Source organism: Amphiprion ocellaris, chromosome 16, assembly GCF_022539595.1.
Source record: "Amphiprion ocellaris isolate individual 3 ecotype Okinawa chromosome 16, ASM2253959v1, whole genome shotgun sequence".
Classification (NCBI taxonomy): Eukaryota; Metazoa; Chordata; class Actinopteri; family Pomacentridae; genus Amphiprion; species Amphiprion ocellaris.
In genome coordinates, this window is record NC_072781.1 from 21,162,434 (window position 1) to 21,180,911 (window position 18,478).

General features: G+C 39.2%; 1 protein-coding gene across 1 annotated transcript in view; it reads right to left on the reverse strand.

Moving 5' to 3' along the window:
- The window catches only part of pcca (propionyl-CoA carboxylase subunit alpha), a 34,735-nt gene that overhangs the window by 7,795 nt on the left and 8,462 nt on the right, over window positions 1-18,478 (reverse strand). The window contains exons 5-20 of the mRNA XM_023296243.3: window positions 17,637-17,750; window positions 16,880-16,933; window positions 16,133-16,264; window positions 14,953-14,989; window positions 14,047-14,125; window positions 12,329-12,431; window positions 10,970-11,064; window positions 8,267-8,417; window positions 7,024-7,167; window positions 6,815-6,889; window positions 6,487-6,555; window positions 6,281-6,356; window positions 5,967-6,180; window positions 4,609-4,711; window positions 4,244-4,342; window positions 3,552-3,605 (exon numbers count right to left, since the gene is read on the reverse strand). Of these exons, the coding sequence (XP_023152011.2) occupies window positions 3,552-3,605; window positions 4,244-4,342; window positions 4,609-4,711; window positions 5,967-6,180; window positions 6,281-6,356; window positions 6,487-6,555; window positions 6,815-6,889; window positions 7,024-7,167; window positions 8,267-8,417; window positions 10,970-11,064; window positions 12,329-12,431; window positions 14,047-14,125; window positions 14,953-14,989; window positions 16,133-16,264; window positions 16,880-16,933; window positions 17,637-17,750 (1,599 nt within the window). The remainder of the gene's footprint in view (window positions 1-3,551; window positions 3,606-4,243; window positions 4,343-4,608; window positions 4,712-5,966; window positions 6,181-6,280; window positions 6,357-6,486; window positions 6,556-6,814; window positions 6,890-7,023; window positions 7,168-8,266; window positions 8,418-10,969; window positions 11,065-12,328; window positions 12,432-14,046; window positions 14,126-14,952; window positions 14,990-16,132; window positions 16,265-16,879; window positions 16,934-17,636; window positions 17,751-18,478) is intronic.

An 18,478-nucleotide genomic window follows, 5' to 3' on the forward strand; every position in this document is an offset into this window, starting at 1 on the left:
GATGCTAACCCTCATAGCCTCCATGCTATCAGCTAGCTATCATATGTGTTGCTGTCTTCACTATCACTCAATGATACCATGCTTTCTTCAGTGGTCGCTGTGTCTTTCCTCTCTTTTTATGTCTAGATCCCCCTGGCATTTCTTTGAACAACTTATTATCCAGTAAAATACTGTAAAAACCCAAAGTGGAGTAAGACCCGCTGGGAGGTGATGATTTATGTAGCCGCTTGCCTTTCTGCCATTTCCAGAAGTTTCTCTGTTGGTGTGTTTAATGCTCTGGAAAGTCATTATTATTTGCCTTTTGATTTATAGTTAAGCTTAGCTGATGTTTACTTTTTGTTCTTCAAATTCCTAATGTAACAAAGTGTCATTTATTTTAACAACTAATTGACTGGAAATGTGACCAACTATTGGTAAGAACAAATGTTTAAAATTTGCACTCCAACATAACAGCCAAAAATAAATCAATAAATCCAGCCACAATCATTAGCCAATTCTAGCATTGCAAAATACACTGAAGGGAAGTTTTTGTTAATATTGTCGTTACATGACCCATCTCCCCTTCACTTCACAGTGTCTGTTTTGCTCTGCAATGCATTCCCATCCACGGGCCTACTCAGGTCCAAATATTACACAGCAGTGGAAAACACAGCAAAGGAAAGTGCACACAAATTAGGTAAGTAAGATAAATAGTTTTTGAGGTACCAGCTGAATGCTCACACTGCACATTTGCGCTTACAATATGCTGTGGGAGGTCACTCTTGGTTTATTTACAACCACAGTAGGCCAGCAGTTTCAACGGGAATTCACATGCACTAAGGTACATTAATGCCCAGTAACAAGCACTATCAATGCTGTGTGTGGGTTGGTAGGTTATGAGTGTGTTTTTCTCTCTCAGGTTAAGCACCCTGAGGTATACCTGTTGCCACTCTGCACTCAGTATGGGCCGTAAAAGCCTCATTGCCAGTGGGCCATTTGGCAGCTTGAGAGCTATGTTAGTGTTCTTCCTTCTCCCCTCAACCAGTTGTATGAGATGTGCTTTTACTAGAACTGCATATCATCTCTGTAACTTTTTTAGAAGACGTTATCTTTAGATTTTGGCTTTAATTGTCAATTGTTTGGTCCATTTCCTCCCTAGTTTTAAATACCATATTTTGTTCCTCCTCACATCCCTTAAGCTCACAGGTGTCTAAGACAGAGGAAGTGTGACTTCATTCTCTGCTAGGGATGTCATTACTCTACTGTATCTTACATAGAAAACGTATAAAGTTGTTTGCCGCTATATTAATGCCCAAAATCTTGTGTATTGCACTTTAAGTTATTGTATTAAACTACAACTCTGGATCTGTTCAAGTATTTTTCAAATCAGTACTTGAAGTCACTTGACGGATGTGTTAAGACTAGAGGTCGACCGATACATCGGCCGGCCGATGTTTTGGGCCGATATATGGACTTTTTCCAAAATCGGCCATCGGCCGATTTTTACAAATAAAAAGCCGATTTGTGATCAGGCACCCATACGGGCAGCTGCCGCGACCACTTTTCCCTTAGAAGGACCCCCGGCACTCAGAGAGCGGAGCATGAGCGGAGCGAGTGAGCCAGGCAACAACAAGCCTCGCTCCACACCTGCTTACTTTGTAAAAACAACAGATAAGAGATTTGTTTCTTGGTAAGAGAGAAAATGCAATGTTGATTTAGCCTTTAAAAGTCTTTACTGTGTGATCATCAAACTGTAAAAGTTAGCCGTTTAAGTTTTAGCGTCAGCCTCAGGCATACAATCAAGTGAGAAAGTGAAAGTAAATCTGTGGATGCACTGTGTGTGTGTGGTGCGCCTATGCCCAGAGCGAGGCTGCTGCACGTCCCTCATCTGCACACCCAGCGTCCGTATGTTTATATTATACTAGCAGCAGCACGTCCCTCATCTGCACACCCAGCGTCCGTATGTTTATATTATACTAGCAGCAGCAGCAGCAGCAGCAGCAGCAGCAGCAGCAGCAGCAGCAGCAGCAGCAGCAGCAGCAGCAGCAGCAGCAGCAGCAGCAGCAGCAGCAGCAGCAGCAGCAGCAGCAGCAGCAGCCGCCCCCCCCCCCCCCCGCCCCTCGCGATGGTGGCCCGACTTGAAAAGTAGATCGTGGGTCCCAAATTAGTGGGCACCCCTGATTTCCACAGACACCTGCAATAATCTCTTCAATCACACTGCTAACGGTGTCATGTCATCCTATCTAAACACTACGCTGAGCCATCACACATCTACCCTGTTTCTTCCCAATCAATGTATAAACTTCAGTTCAGTGCCAGAAGTGGAAACTAAGTACTGTATTAGCACTATACATGAGTTAGTCTTAGTTTGATCCTGAAATGGAATATAGTGGTTAAGAAAAATCTGTGTAAAAAATGTATGTTGTGCAAGATTGCTCACATTTCATGTGAGAAAAAAAGGTAAATACTGACTATATATTACAATTATTATCATACTGTGAGACTAAAATAGTGACACAAACTTTTGTGTTTTATTTTGTGGTTCATCTAAAGATTTGTAATGTTTAACTGCACTACGTTATTTAATTTAATTAGCATTTGTTACAGTTTTTATTTTGTGATCATGTTTATCTTTTTTACTTGAACAAGCAATTGCACTTTCAGGTTACTTTTTAATTGTATTTTTTGTAAACTTTAAGTATTTTTTTTATGTTATTGTACTTTTTCACTTTTTGTGTTCAATAAATGTTAGAGTTCTACTAGTGTATTTAATTTGTAATATATACATGTATATAATTTTAGTGTTTAAATTGCCTTTTGTAATCGATGTGCTTTAAAAAAAAAAAAAAAAAGGATATCAGCCTTAAAAATCAGCTTCTACAATCGGCTCTAGATATCGGCCATCGGCTGAAAGTTTTTTAAAAATCGGTATCGGCATCGGCCTTTGAAAATCCCATATCGGTTGACCTCTAGTTAAGACATTTTATCATTCATTATTGAAGGGCAAAAAGAAAAAGCCATGTTATTATTGTGCTACAGAAGGGTGACAAATTAAAAAAAGAAATATAGTTAAGTGTCTTAATAAGGTTTTGGTCACTACATGCCACTAGAGCAGCATTAAGAGATTCTGCAACTCTACTGGAGAGCTGTGGATAGGAGCATTGTCATTCTGGAAGAGACCACTCCTATCATGGTAGAAATCTAAGTGGACAACTGGACCCAATTATGTGAGCAAAATGCCCCTGACAGCACAACAGAGTCACCGGATCGAGGATTTGAACCTTGAGGTTTTCCCATCATTTGTCACCTGTCTATAGGTGCTGGTAATCTATATAACTTATGCGAACATTTTCTTCATCACTTTATAACCCTGCTGCCCTTCTTCAATCAACTGATCAATTATAATGGTACTGGCTAAGCTAAAATTGCCACAATGTATTCCTTTGTGTGGGAGAGTGTGGTCGCTAACATAGCACTCTACATTACAGCTTGCTTCAATGGCATGAGGACTAGAGATGTTAATCTGTGTTGTGTACGTGATTTTTTAAAATTAAACTTTAGTGCAGTCTTACCACAGTACCCAGGTACTGCAGGACAATCATTCCTGAAGCGTCTCTGGACAGGCACTGAAACAGAAGTTAAAATATTAAAGGTGTTGCAACTGAAATTGATAGATTTTTGTCATTGCTTACTATGTGCTTACTGTGCCATATAAAAGACACCAATCAGCCACAACATTATGACCACTGACAGGTGAAGTGAGTAACATTGATCATCTTGCTATAATGCAACTTTCTGCTGGGAAACCTTGAGTCATGACATTCATGTGGATGTTTGACATGTACCACCCACCTAAACACTGCAGGTCAAGTAACCCACCAACCCACTCATGAGAACAGCTGTCCTTGATGCCAGTTGCCATCCTCAGCAGGACAATGCACCCCAACAAGTGTGGCTCGTAGAACACAACAGAGCTAAGGTGTTCACCTGGGTTCCACATTCCCCAGATCCAAATCTTATTGAGCATCTGTGGGATGCACCAGGATAAGCCTGATCTAGGTAGATCCCAGCCTGCAACCCACAGAATTCACTGCCACCATCCCGCTGTCACAAGACACCCCCAGAGGTCCTGTGTTCATGCCCCACTGGGTCAGAGGAGTTTTAGCAGCATGAAAGGGACCAACACAATATTAGGCAAGTGGTCAGAATGTTATGGCTGATCGAAGTATATCGTTAACAACCTGGATGTGTAAATGTGTGCTACCTGTAGCATCCTGTCTGAACCGTTGATGGTGAGTGGCAACAGAGGGGAGGCCAGGTTAAAAGCTCCAATGACTTCCACCTTTCCTCCATCCACCTCCACCTGCAAACAGATTCTTTTCTTAAATGACCTGATGGCTCAGACTTTAACCAAGACACAGAGACATCCTGTACCAAGTCACAAGGACTCTAGCTACATCAATTCCCGCAGACTGGTCGCTGCTCTATCTCCTGGTGTGTCAGCTTTGGATTTAAACAACTGGCTACATACTGTAGGGATTAGCATAACATGCAGCTTTAATGCTTTTTCTCTCTGATCTTTGCAGTAAAAGAGGGTCTAATGTTCATGGATGCACATTAAATACTCACATTATAAACATCTCCAGATTTGGTAACCTCCATAGCATGGCATCCCTTCCCCAGCTCCACACACAGCTCCCAGTGGGTACATTTCACAGGAATGGTGGAGACTCTGTAACACAGATATGGCTTATTGTGTATTATAAGGCACCATACCATTACAGCTTCTTTTTCTGTTATTTGTATATACCTGCCATATCTGACATTCTAGAGATGAGACCTGTTTAATAGCAGTTACCATGTTTGTTATTTTTAGTGCTGCTAAACAATATTGCAACACTCTGCAAAATTCTCCAACATTTTTCAGTTATTTCAGAAGTTAGAAATGGTTAAAAAAAAAAAAAGAGAGAGAGATGGCAGTGCTGATTGTTGATTTGCATTAATCAGAAGGCAGTCAGACATTGCGCTCTCTCTGATAAAGGTCAACTTCTTTTACCACAGGATGACAAAGTGAGCATATTTCTCATGTGAGTCAAGTGTCGTGTTCACTTGTTAAAATCACAGGCAGCATGACTGTTTGTAATTAATGTTAGTTCTCAAGTGCCTTAATGACAGACCACAATTAAACTTTTTTTCTAAACACATTTTTTAAACTTTTTCACCATGAGCCAGAACTGAGCCCACTGTACTGTGTCAGGAACTATGCCGCTGATACGTGCTAATCCAATAGCGCTATAGGGACACCTCAATTAAACTTGACTGTCAGGTTTGGAGCTGGAATCTTCACTCATGATCCAGACTGTCATGTCAATTTTAAGAAATCACATTCTCAGACACTGATTACATTACATTTATTTTTAATATGTATTTAATATGCATTTCCCCAGATCTTTCTGCATGGAGTTTGCATGTTCTCTCTGTGCATGCAAGGGTTTTCTCTGGGTACTCCGGCTTCCTCCCCCAGTCCAAAAACATGCTGAGGTTAAATGGTGATTCTAAATTGTCCATAGGTATGAATGTGAGTGTGACTGTTTGTCTCTCTATGTAGCCCTGTGATAGACTGGTGACCTGTCCAGGGTGTCCCCTGCCTTCACCCTGAGTCAGCTGGGATAGACTCCAGCCCCTCCATGACCCTAATGAGGATTAAGCGAGGTATAGATAATGGATGGATGGATGGATGGATGGATGGATGGATGGATGGATTTTGCAGTGAACAAGGTTCTGTCTTATTTCATTTTCAGATTGTAGCTACTGGTTGTAGTATTCAAAAGTTTTTTTTCCCAATAAAGTAATCCCTGTCTTTATCCCTGCCTTAAAAAACAAAAAATTTAACTTGATTTTATAGAAAGAAATTAGATTTTCACTAAAGGGGGTATTTAAATTACACTTGTAGCCCTCTGCAATGTAAAGCTGGCTAGCATCTTCACCTCTGGTCGCCCAGGACCTTCTGTGAACGGAGCTGAGCAGCGATGTAAAGTGCCGCTGCAGAGGCCAGCAGCTCCCTGCGTGCATCCACCTCCAGCTGATGACCCTTGAAGCCATCGGGGTAAACCTCAGGCAAGAAGTTGGTGCTGATGTCACCAGAGATAAAGCGAGGATGGGTGATGATTTCCCGCAGAAGGGGAATGTTGTGGGTAACACCTGGAAAAAAGATGACCAAAGTTCTGTAGAGAAAGAAAACTTTCTAAAAAAGTGACTGTGGGTCTTGGCTGATGTTCACTGTGAAAGTCTGATGATGTACCTCTAATCACATAGTTATCTAGAGCATCCTCCATTTTGGCAAGGGCTTCATTTCGTGTTGCCCCATAGGTAACCAACTACAAATAGATACCAGATAGAAAAGCTGAAAATGCACAAACTGTTGTGTAACAGTCATTTTGACATCTTCTTCCAAGAATAACAAATGCATTATTTACAAAATGATTCTATATTTAAAACATCACTGACCTTAGAGATCATGGGATCATAGTAGATGCTGATATCACTTCCCTCCTGGATGCCACTGTCTACACGGACCTGACAGGGTGAGGAGCAAGCAGCACAATGTTTATGGACACTAACCAGTCAGTTTGACAGCAAGTGGATTGTGTATGAGAAGAATAAAATTTGAAAAACAGTAAATTACAAAATAATCTGAGGCTCAAATTAATTAAGTGGTCTTCTCTGCAGCATCTTTAATTTGTTAAGTCAGCTGATGAAACTGTCGTAGGTTACACTATCATCTTGCCTAGTGAAGAAGCTTTAAGAATCATGTCCCACAAACACACAAACTGACATTGCTGAGGTTCAGTGGTTCTTGGTATTGAGACAGTCGTCCAATGGAGGGAAGACCAAAAGACTTGTAAGGATCCTAACAGAAAACATAACAGAGAAACAGATGGATAAATGGAAAACACTCCAATATCAGGTTCTATTCACAAAAGTAGTATAAGCACAATGTTATATTAGCATGCCTATATATTCATTTATTAATTACACACACACCTCAGCGTAGACACGACTCTCAATTGCCCAGCCATTTATTGGGATATCTTCCTGTTTGTGCTGCAGTTGGTAGCCCTTTGCAACCCTGATCATCTGCTCCACCAGGTCCAGGCCAGTAATGCACTCTGTAATCGGATGCTCCACCTGGTGTCAAAAGGTAAAATCAGAAAATGCAGGTTTCTGTAAGCACACAAACAAAATAGCAATGTGCTTGTTGATCTAAAACTTTGCGGCATCTTACGGTCTACGGTCAAAAGTTTTGAAGCTTCTGTGTATTTTTTACCATTTTTAACAGCGTAGTGCAATATTTAAAACATGAAAACTATGAAACAACTCATATGGGAATATGTTGTGAAAAAGTGTAAAGCAAAATAGGTTTCATATTTTAGAATCCTCTAAGTACCCACTGTTTACCTTGATGACAGCTGTACTTACTTTTTAAAATTTTGGTTTCTTTACCCTTTTTTTTGCTTACATAAATCTAAATGTGTGACGTAATACTTTTGAGATGAAATCCCAGGATGTGGACGTGAGTTCAACCTTTTGACTAGTATTGTACACAAAAAAAATATTTGTGTAATTTCATTGGCCAACACTTGTGGCCACCTCAGTTCTGATAGGCTAATTTCATTCACTGAAACTTGGACATCAGAGTTTCAGTGAATGCAACTACTGTTAAAACACTGTGAAAAAATAATTAAATGACTAACAGCTACTGCCATAGCAGCTGCCAGTCCACTGTGCTTCCCATCCACAGACAGTGTTTGTGCTTTTAGTTGTTAACAGAAGGAAGTTTAGTTTATTGCTTCCTGCTGTTGTATAAGTCATTCCTCCAAGTTTGTTAAATACCGGAAGTACCAGACAGCAGCAGGATTCATATGAGCATCTCTAAAGAGAGTTGCACACAGCAGCAACATCATTATTTACTGATAATTACAATTTCTCCCCAACAGTCTATGCACATCACATAATTAGTAAGGTTAGCTGCAAAATAAGAAACCAAAGTATATCAGTATGTGATTTATTAAGTTCTATGTTGACCTTGTTTTCAATTAACCTTGATACAACAAAAGCACATTACGTTCCTTCGCCCCTGAACCTATCCTTAAGTGCCTAACTGCTAACCCCAACTTAATTCTGCCAGAATTCTGAAGCCATGTCCTTTGAAACTGTCAGAAAGTGAAAACTAGCCAAAATCACTCGCTTCCATGGCCCTCACAAACATACAAGTACACACACAGACCTGCAGTCGCGTGTTCATCTCCAGGAAATAGAAGTTCTTCTTAGAATCCACCAGGAACTCCACGGTGCCAGCAGAGGAGTACTGCACAGCTTTGGCCAGCTGCACCGCCTGCTCACCCATTGCCCGTCGTGTGACTGGGTCTAGGAAGGTACTGGAGAGGGAGCAACACAGACACAGACTCATCTCAGTGGTGTAAATGGTGGCAACACTCAGTGTGTAACGTATACGGTACGTCAGCAGAGCAAATTTTCCACGGAATTTATCTTTATAGCGACTACATCTGTAGCACATGTAGGGCATAGGGTTGTGGCAAAACATGATAGTGATAATTATTTCTAGATTGTATTACACCTACATATTGCAGTACATTATGCAAGAAATAAAGTTAATAAATTAACTAAACAAAGCAAATGAGTGACAATGGGGTGATCAAGACTCCTAAGTGGAGGGTCTGTTTAATACAAAGCGTTCATTCCCTGTATGAGGGTAGTTCAATTAAACAAATTAGGCAGTTTTTTTTTCTCTATAAAAGGGCTGTGCGCACATCATGTAAAAAAATATAAGCATGACTGATCTATGTTTTGGTTTGCAGCATAGATCTCTGTGATGTACTGCACCAATATACTGTTCACACTTCCAGTGATTATACTGGACGCAGACTGTTGCAGTATCTGCTCAATGAATGACCCACATACACTACTGGTCGAAAGTTTTAGAACACCCCAATTTTTCCAGTTATTTATTGGAAATTATGCATTTTAATGTCTCATTGTAATGATAATTGTAATGATAATAATTGTCTAATTGAAACGAAAGCATAGAACAACCAAACAGATGAACTTAAAAAATAAAATCAGTTTTGAGACCCAAAATGTATTCTAAGCTTTTGACTCATCAAAGTAGCCACCTTTGGCAGATAGAACAGCTGAACACACTTGTGGCATTCTTTCCACAATGGAAATCAAATATTCTTCAGAAAGTTATTCCCAACTCTGTTGCAGAAGTTCCACTAGATGTGTGGCACTTGTAGGTTGCTTTGCTTTCACTCTTCTGTCCACTTCATCCCAAACCAGATCCACAGGTTTAAGTCTGGAGACTGTGCTGCCACTCCATGTTTTCAAGCTTACCATCTTGTTCTTTTTTCCTAAGGTAGTTCTGGCAGAGCTTGGACTTATGCTTTGGGTCATTATCTTGCTGTAGGATGAACCCCTGACCAACTAGGAACATACCAGAGGGTACTGCATGGCACTGCAGAATGCTGTGGAAGCTGTTTTGGTACAGGGTTCCTCTCAATCTGTACAAGCCACCAACCCTGGATCCAGCAACACAGCCCCAGACATGAATTTCAATAAAAAACTGAAAAAATTGGGGTGTTGTAAAACTTTTCACCTGTAGTCTATGTTACATGGTCAGTGCAGCCACATGGTAAAGGACACAAATTCTACAGCTTGAGATTTAACAAACAGTGAATACTTGTATGTTTTTTGAATGCTGAAACTGACATAGTGATATTTTACTTTTCTGTCACAATATTGTGATATGAAAAAACACAGCAGGTTTCATCAGAGAACTTACATGAATACTTAGAAATAATGAATCATTCTAGAATGATTGTGGTGATTTAGTTGAAACCAAGTGATTTTATCAACAGTTTTCTATGAGCATAGCTTCCACCAAGTGGAGCAGTTTAAAAGTCAATATCACAGTCAATCATGCTCATCTAATTGTGGGAAGCCCAAATCATAATTGTGATCAATATTACTGTAATTGTGTAGCTCCACGACTACTGATGCATTTTTTTTCACTGCCAAATTTTCCTTTTCAGTATTTCTCTCCTGTTTCTGTCATTTTGTTGTGCATACATAGAGCCTGCATGTCAACAAACTTTGTCTTGTGAATTAAGAAATAAAGAAACTCAGCTTATCCAAGAATCGTTAAATCGGAGTAAATTCTGTTCTGTCAGACTTCTCTCGTACATTTGTCATGAGAAATGACAATTGTGTAAGTTTTCTTCTTGTATCAAGCAGCATTATAATGCACATACATAATAGTCAAATTACAATGCAGATGCTGAGATATGTCATGCAGCCCCAATGCATAATGAAACATTTCTAAAGTAGAAATTCAGTTGCTTTAGTGTGAATTATTGTGCAGGTGGTGAAGCTTACTGCAATGCTGCTTCAATGAGGTAGATGCAGAAGAGTTATTCTTTGAAGTGATCACTGTCAGATAATCATCTTTTTGTTACGTAAAAAAAAAAATCTACTTATTCAATTTTACCCTATGATTCACAAAAATATAATTAATATATATTTAAAAACCAATAGACCCGATACTGAGGAGCCTGAAGATCCCTATAGTCTACATGGTAATCAAGAGCAACGAATCATAGATTCAAATGTAGAAGGACATTAGAGGTTTATGGGACGTTAGCAAAGACGTTCAAGTAAAGAACAGATCATTTAGCAGTAATTCAATGTACAACTTAAAACCATTAGACTATGCTCAGGAAAAACATCACTTCTGTTTTATACTGGGCAGATAATGAAGTGACGCATTGAACACTGAGATGGAGATCAGATTGACCATTCACCCTCGTCTAAATTTCAACCTCTTTATTGCCATTTGGCAAACAATTAGCACCTGCCTGTGTTCATTTTAAATGGCTATCTGCCAAGTTAACACACACGGTGTCACACTAACCTCGGAGCCTCTTCCACCACCTTCTGGTTCCTCCTCTGGATGGAGCACTCCCTCTCATTAAGCCATAGAGCATTACCATGTTTATCAGCCAACACCTACCAAAGACACATATCAACCAGATGACTACAAATTATTAGAATGCATTGTTTATCACTTATTAAAAATAAATTTTAAAAAAAAGGTATCAGATCTCAAAGTTACAAATCAAGAACAAAAAATACTGACAATAATATAAAATATAATAATAAATCTAATAAACTCTAGAATTAATAAACTTTATTATTTATGATAAAAGCAAATGCGTTAACTTAAATTACTTAGTTTATTTATCTTAAATCAATATAACAACTACCTTCCATTAAGAATAAGCCACACAATGCAAGTGATTTTAAGAAAAAGGTTTAAAGGAGGACACCGAGATTGTCTGCTTGAGATCTCCATGCAGGAAGTTCTGCAGATGAGGGGCCCGAACAGCAAAGTCTCATTTACCTAATTTTGGTTGCATGAACAAACCCCAAGTGTGCTCACTTCTCGGCTTGTAAGAACTTTCCTCATCTGTTGATAATGAAGTCATTCACGCAACATTGTTCTCCCTGTTGACTTCTCTGACAGCCAAAGCGCAGTTTGCAGCTGTCTAGGCTTCTCGTAAGCTTGTCCATGCCTGTAGACATCCCGTGGAGGTCCGCCTGAGCAACACATTCCTGGCTGCCTGCACAAAGGGCTGAAGAATTGGACTTCAGGTTGTCCATCCAGGGATACCTAGTCCTGGTCAAGCTTTCACAGTCTTTTGGAGCTTGGAGCTGGTACACCATGCACTCTTGAGACTATATTTCAGACAGTGCCCTACCAGAGTAGCCTTACCAAACACTGTTACCATCTCCTTATGATGCGTTGAGGAGGAAAAAAAAACATTTTCAGGGACCATGTATAGTGGATTCCAATAGTCTAAGACCACATCAGAAACCCCTCAAATATTAAAACCATGACTGATGGGTGCCCCGGTAGCTCAACAGGTTGAGCCAGCAACCCATAATCAGGGGCTATAGTCCCTGACACAGTGGCCATGGGTTTGAATCCAGCTCATGACCCTTTGCTGCAGGTTCTTCCCCCATTTTTCTCCCCACTTTCCTGTCTCTCTCTCTCACTACTGTCCTATCAATAAAGCTGAAAAACAAACAAAGAAAACACCTAACTGATAGGTTTTAAGTGCCCAAACATATCCCAATAAAACATTCCTCACGTTTTGAAACCACCAGCTTGGCTTGTTGGCAAAAGGCACGTTGAGGCTAGCATGTGCAGTCAAAGCAGAAATTAGAAATTCATCAAGTCAGGCTTCATGAGCTTCCACTTGTGAAATACCTGAATCTCTATGTGTCTGGGGTTGTCTATGTACTTCTCAATGAGCAGTCTGTCATCTCCAAAGCTGGATGCTGCCTCCTGGGATGAGAACCGGAAACCTTCCCTGAAATAAAACACACCAAAAATGCAGCAGTTATAAAGATAGCAATTAAAAGCTCATTTTTTTCAGTGGTCTGTAAATAGTAATAAAAGCAGTTGTAGTCATGTAAGCATATACAAATAATTGTGTATATATACTCACCGTCCACTTTATTAGCTACACCTGTTCAATTGCTCGTTAATGCAAAGTTCTAATCATCATCACTTCAAAATCATCACGTCAGCAACTTAATGCATTTAGGGATGTAGACATAGTTCAGACAACCTGCTGAAGTTCAAACCGAATGTCAGAGTGCGGAAGAAAGGTGATTTAAATTACTTTCTACTAGGGCTGCCACAAACGACGCGTCGACTAATCGCCTGAGCACAATACGTCATCAAAAGCGGAAGTGAGCGCGCAATGCAACAGAAATCACCGTCCGAGTGGAGCGCGGAACACGCATGGACATCCGCGCTGTATCGTGCATATATAGTATCTGCATATATTATATATGCACAATACAGGGTGGACATCCGCGTTTACGATACAGCGCGGACATCCGCGCCGCATCGTGCATATACTATATATGCACGATACAGCGCGGATGTCCATGCGTGTTCCGCGCTCCACTCGGACGGTGATTTCTGTTGCATTGCGCGCTCACTTCCGCTTTTGATGACGTATCGTGCTCAGGCGATTCGTCGACGCGTCGTTTGTGGCAGCCCTACTTTCTACATGGCACGGTTGTTGGTATCAGACTGGCTGGTTTGACTATAGCACCATTTAATCTTAGTTAGGTTCTACAAAGTGCTTTACAATGTGTTTCTTATTCTTCCATTCACTCAGACTTGCACACAAACATAGTGACTGTGCTCAGCTTTTAAAGCCTAAACCTAGCTTGTTGCAGTAAGTGGTTTTCATTTTTGGCAGTGAAGCTGTTTTTCATTTGAACATAAAAATTGCAGTTTTTTCCATTATTGAGCGTCTGTATATGACAAAAATAACTATGAAAAGCACCAAAAGTAAATACCTGTCACTGTAAAGAAAATGACAAGTATACCACATTTGTAGGTAGCCTTTTGAACCGCTAAACTTACTTTATATTCTAGGTGACAGTTGTGGATTTTAATGCTAAAATTCATACAACTCCAAAGGGTTACATCATTTTTCTTGCCATCATACTTTTATAGTTACAAGTCTTTAACCGTATATTCAGCCATTGTATAAGCAGTGGTAGTTCTAAAACAGTTTTCAGTCAGCTATAGTTCTATGGACAGAATTTCAATAAGATGAAACAGTTGAACCTAAACTGGAAATATTTAATTTGCAGCAGTGACTTTATTTTAAGGCAGTGCCAACACTTCAAGTCAAGAATAAGCTGCAGGAGAAGTAACCATCGAGTAGCAGCGATTGAGCTTATAATTACAATAGAAGGCTTTCAAGTTGAACCTCAGCTTCAGTAGTTTAAGTCATTGCAGTAGTACATGGAGAAATAAGAGAAGCGGAGCAACTCAAATACTTTTTGTTTCAGGTGTCATTTCCTTTTTCCTTGTGGTTTTCCTTGATTAAAAAAGTAGATGATGAGACAGAGATACATTGAGACACATGAAGGACATGAAACAACAGAGAAACACAATACCTTGTCTCATCATCATTCCACGCAATCCTCATTCCTTTCCCTCCTCCTCCTGCTGATGCTTTAATCATCACTGGGTAGCCTAGCAACAAAACAAAGATAAAGCAACAGTTGCACAGGTACTCTTGTATATACACTGTATGTATTTAACACACACCAACACACAAAAAACATGGGGCCTAAGTCCCATTTTGGGGCATAACTGTATCCTATAAAGCTTTATATATAACTGTCGGCAAAAAGTCAAATATTCAAAGAAAAAAAAAAAAGAATAAGAAATCTTTCAAGTTTTGCTGTTGTTGCTCCAAATGTGACTTTGAACCACTGCCTCATGAACCTTACTCACCTGACCTGGACCATCTGACCCAAACTGAAATCCCACTCAATAGTGCATTAAAGTTAAAGGAGACTATGATGAAAAATAAACATAAATATAAATGCCATAGGAGAAAGAGCAAGCTCTCTCCTATGATGCTTTGTGGTGATGCCAGGATTCTGACAGAAGCTTACTACTACTACTACCTTGTATTTATATTCATGACCACCAGAAAGAAGAAGACTAGGCTAAAAAGACTTAAGACCAAATTGTAGCTGTGCAGGATGTGTTTTACGACCCATTACATTTTGTCAACTACAAAAGAAACGATTTTTTTTGTACACTTTCACAATAAATCCCCTGTCATGTAAGTAACAGGTCACAACATAGCTAAGTAACATAAATATCCTTTTCACATGTATGTAAACTTTTGATCCCAACAGTAAGTTCTGGTAATGACTGAACACATCCTCTGGGTCGTCATCAAATAGACAGGACATAACCTTTGCAGTAACAGAACTGAGGAACAGTCTGCTCTGCCACACAGTAATGCAGACTGTAAATATTCAGTGTGTATTAAAATGATGACTTACCAATTTCCTGTGCAATCTTCACAGCATCCTCTGCAGTCTGACACAGAGAGGAGTTGTGGTTACAGATATTGAACCAAAGACAAATATTTACTGACAACTGCTCAAAGCATGGAGGTACGTACTAAACAATATATTGTTTCAGTACCGACTACTGGAATGTGCACATGAGCAAACGTCACATTGCAGATGGTGCAATGTAAACCAAGGAAACATAACTCAAACACATTGTACTCCAACTGATTTATTTCTTGATACAAAAAGAAAACTTGCAATGACTAATCTGCAAGACTAATCTGTCTGATAAAACATACATTTACCTGATGTAAGGGTTCTTGGATACACAGACTTTTTAAAACTTTGTTGATACAGGCTGTACATGCGCAAAGCAAAATGAGTGTGAAACAGGAGTGAAACACTGAAAAGGAAGATTTGGTTGCAAAAAAGAATCTGCACTACGACTTTAGCATCTCACAATTCAATTAATAGGATGGACTGTGATATTGATGCTGTAAAGATGTGCTTCACACATACAATTCTCCACTCATAGAAAACAATAAATATACATCAAAGTCGTTTGGTTTCAACTTGGTTAAGTCTGACATTCGAACTATGTATTTTGCTCTGTACGCATACATTTCTGGTTATACACCTGTTTGAGTTGGTGTGCTGCAGTTCTGTGTGTTTGGCGCTGCAGCTGCTTAGCTAGCTTCGACCGTAACCTGCATTTAAGGTGTATAAAGATGCTCAGCGAGCATAGAAATAGTTCCGAATGGGCACTCAGTGGCTCAACTGGTTGAGCGGGCGACCCATAAACAGGAGCTATAGTCCTCGACGCAGTGGCCTGGGATCGATTCCAGCTCACGGCCCTTTACTGCAAGTTCTCCCCCTACCTTCCTGTCTGCTTCTTTACTAACCTATCTAATAAAGCAAAAAAAAAATCTTTTAAAAAGTTCAATAAATAATTGGAATAAATAGGGTAACTATGATTTCTATCTAGTCAAATACCTGTGACAATTGCTGATTTGCTATCTTTTCTGTTTTTTGTTCCTGTTTAAAAAAATCAGTAGGACTAATGTTGACAAAAAACTCCGGTTGTGGAAAAAAGCATGAGGACAGTTTCACCCCAAGATTTCATCTGCTGCACTTCTTGCAGTATATGTGCATTGCTGTGTGCCCATACCTTGACGACTCCATCAAAACCTGGGATGGTGTTGACCTTTGCAGCCTTAGCAATCAGCTTGCTCTCAATTTTATCTCCCATCGCCTGGATAGCATGTGTGTCTGGGCCAATAAACATGACACCCTCTGCTGCCTAGCCACAAGACAATAGCATAATTATAACAGACCACAACAATACCAGATAAAGAACAAAGTCCTGATCTCCCACCAGATGACAGGACTAGATCCACTGATATCACAACACAGACTGTGTTTGCATTTAGTATTTCTATTACGCATCATTAAAAAATAGGAAACATATTGGAGCAGGATATTCTTTGTGATTTAGTAACTACTTTTATAATTGCTGGTGTAATTGGAAATAGCCCAACATTTTCCGAAATAACACAAAACAGTTAATATGGATAGCAAAAAAAAAAAAAAAAAGTTGCATAACACAGTGACCTAGACCTAAAGATTGTGTGGTCTATGGCAAACCTTTTTAACATTTAATCAGTAACAGTGATAGCAATTGTACATAGCAAGACTTTGATGTGTTATAATTACAAGTCAAAATATGTATCAGATAAACCATAAATGCAGTTGCTGATATCTAAAATTTTTTGACATATCCGAAAAAAAAATTGTATTTCTTTGTTGAACAAAAATAAATAAATTCATACTTCAGCACCTGTCATCAACTAACTAATGACCCCTGGTAATATTTGAGCTGAGGAAAAAAGTGGAACTCTTTATGTGTATTACTTACCAGTCGCTTAGCAAACTCTTTATTTTCAGAGAGAAACCCATAACCAGGATGAACCTTAAAAAAGAATGTCAAATTTAATTTTTTTCAAAGAAAAAGCAAAGCTAGAGCTTTGAGAGCCTATAAATTAACAGTAGACACATACACTACCGTTCAAAAGTTTGGGGTCACTTAGAAATATCCATATTTTTGAAAGAAAGCATTTTTTTTTCAATGAAGATAACATTAAACAGAAATACAATAATTTATTTCTGATTAATTTAATGTTATCTTCATTGAAAATGATGACTATTCTAGCTAGAAATCGCTGATTTTTAATGGAATATCTACATAGGGATACAGAAACCCATTTCCAGCAACCATCACTCCTGTGTTCTAATGCTACATTGTGTTAGCTAATGGTGTTGAAAGGCTAATTGATGATTAGAAAACTCTTGTGCAATTATATTAGCACATGAATAAAAGTGTGAGTTGTCATGGAAAACGTGAAATTGCCTGGGTGACCCTAAACTTATGAACAGCAGTGTATCTAAAATAATACCAACATCTCATTAGATTGATTAATGGGAGTCAGTCTGGCTGCTGAGACATAGTTGTTTACTTGTGTATATTAACAGTACACATGTCAAATGTTCAGATTACTCTTGAAACAGCTGTTAAAGGAAATGCAGCAATATGACTCTTGATGCGCATTTGTATCTAATAGACAGAATGAATGCAGTGTTCTACAGTCACATTATGTAATAAAAGCTATGCTTACAGCTTGCGCTCCAGTCACTCTAATGGCATCCATGATGGCGTCCATGTTCAGGTAGCTCTTATTGGTTGGGGCAGGGCCAACACATATTGCCTCATCAGCCATCTTCACATGAACCTACACATAGACAGGGATATTTACAGTTAAGATCCAAATTATTAGTGCCTTTTATCTGAACAATAGGTACAAGCAAAATGTACAAGAGACTGTGCTTGAAATGATATGTTTTAACAATTTCAATAATGTTTACTTGACTTTTTAGTTTTACTATTCATATTCTCTTCCTAGGGGCTGCACAGTGGCTCGGTGGTTAGCACTGTTGCCTTTCTTTGGATCTGGATGGTTGGTTGGTTGGATGGATGGATCTTTCTGTATGGAGTTTGCATGTTCTCCCTGTGCATGCACGTAGTTCTCACTCAAGCAAATACAGAATACATTACTATGTGACTGTATTATATGCACCACTACACAAAGTGTGACTGACTGAATGACAGATTGACTACAGCTACAGACAGCCTGTTTAGAACATGGCTAAAAAAAAAAAAAAAAACAAGGATTAAAGAGTCATGGTAAAATGAACCATCTTTGTAGTATTTGGAGTTGAGAGATTGAAAGACACATTCTGAGGATACAGATACAGACTTTCTTTAATTTACTGAAAGGGAACACAACATGAGATCTTTAATGAACTCATTAAAGTGCCATTATTTGCTGCCATAGATTCCTGTAAATTCAAGTGTCAGTGTCACACGACAAGTGGGCAGCAGAACATTATTAGATATTTTGCTGACCGTTGGTTTGATTTCAGACAAAACTGACTACTGTCCTTGGTGACCTGAATGTTT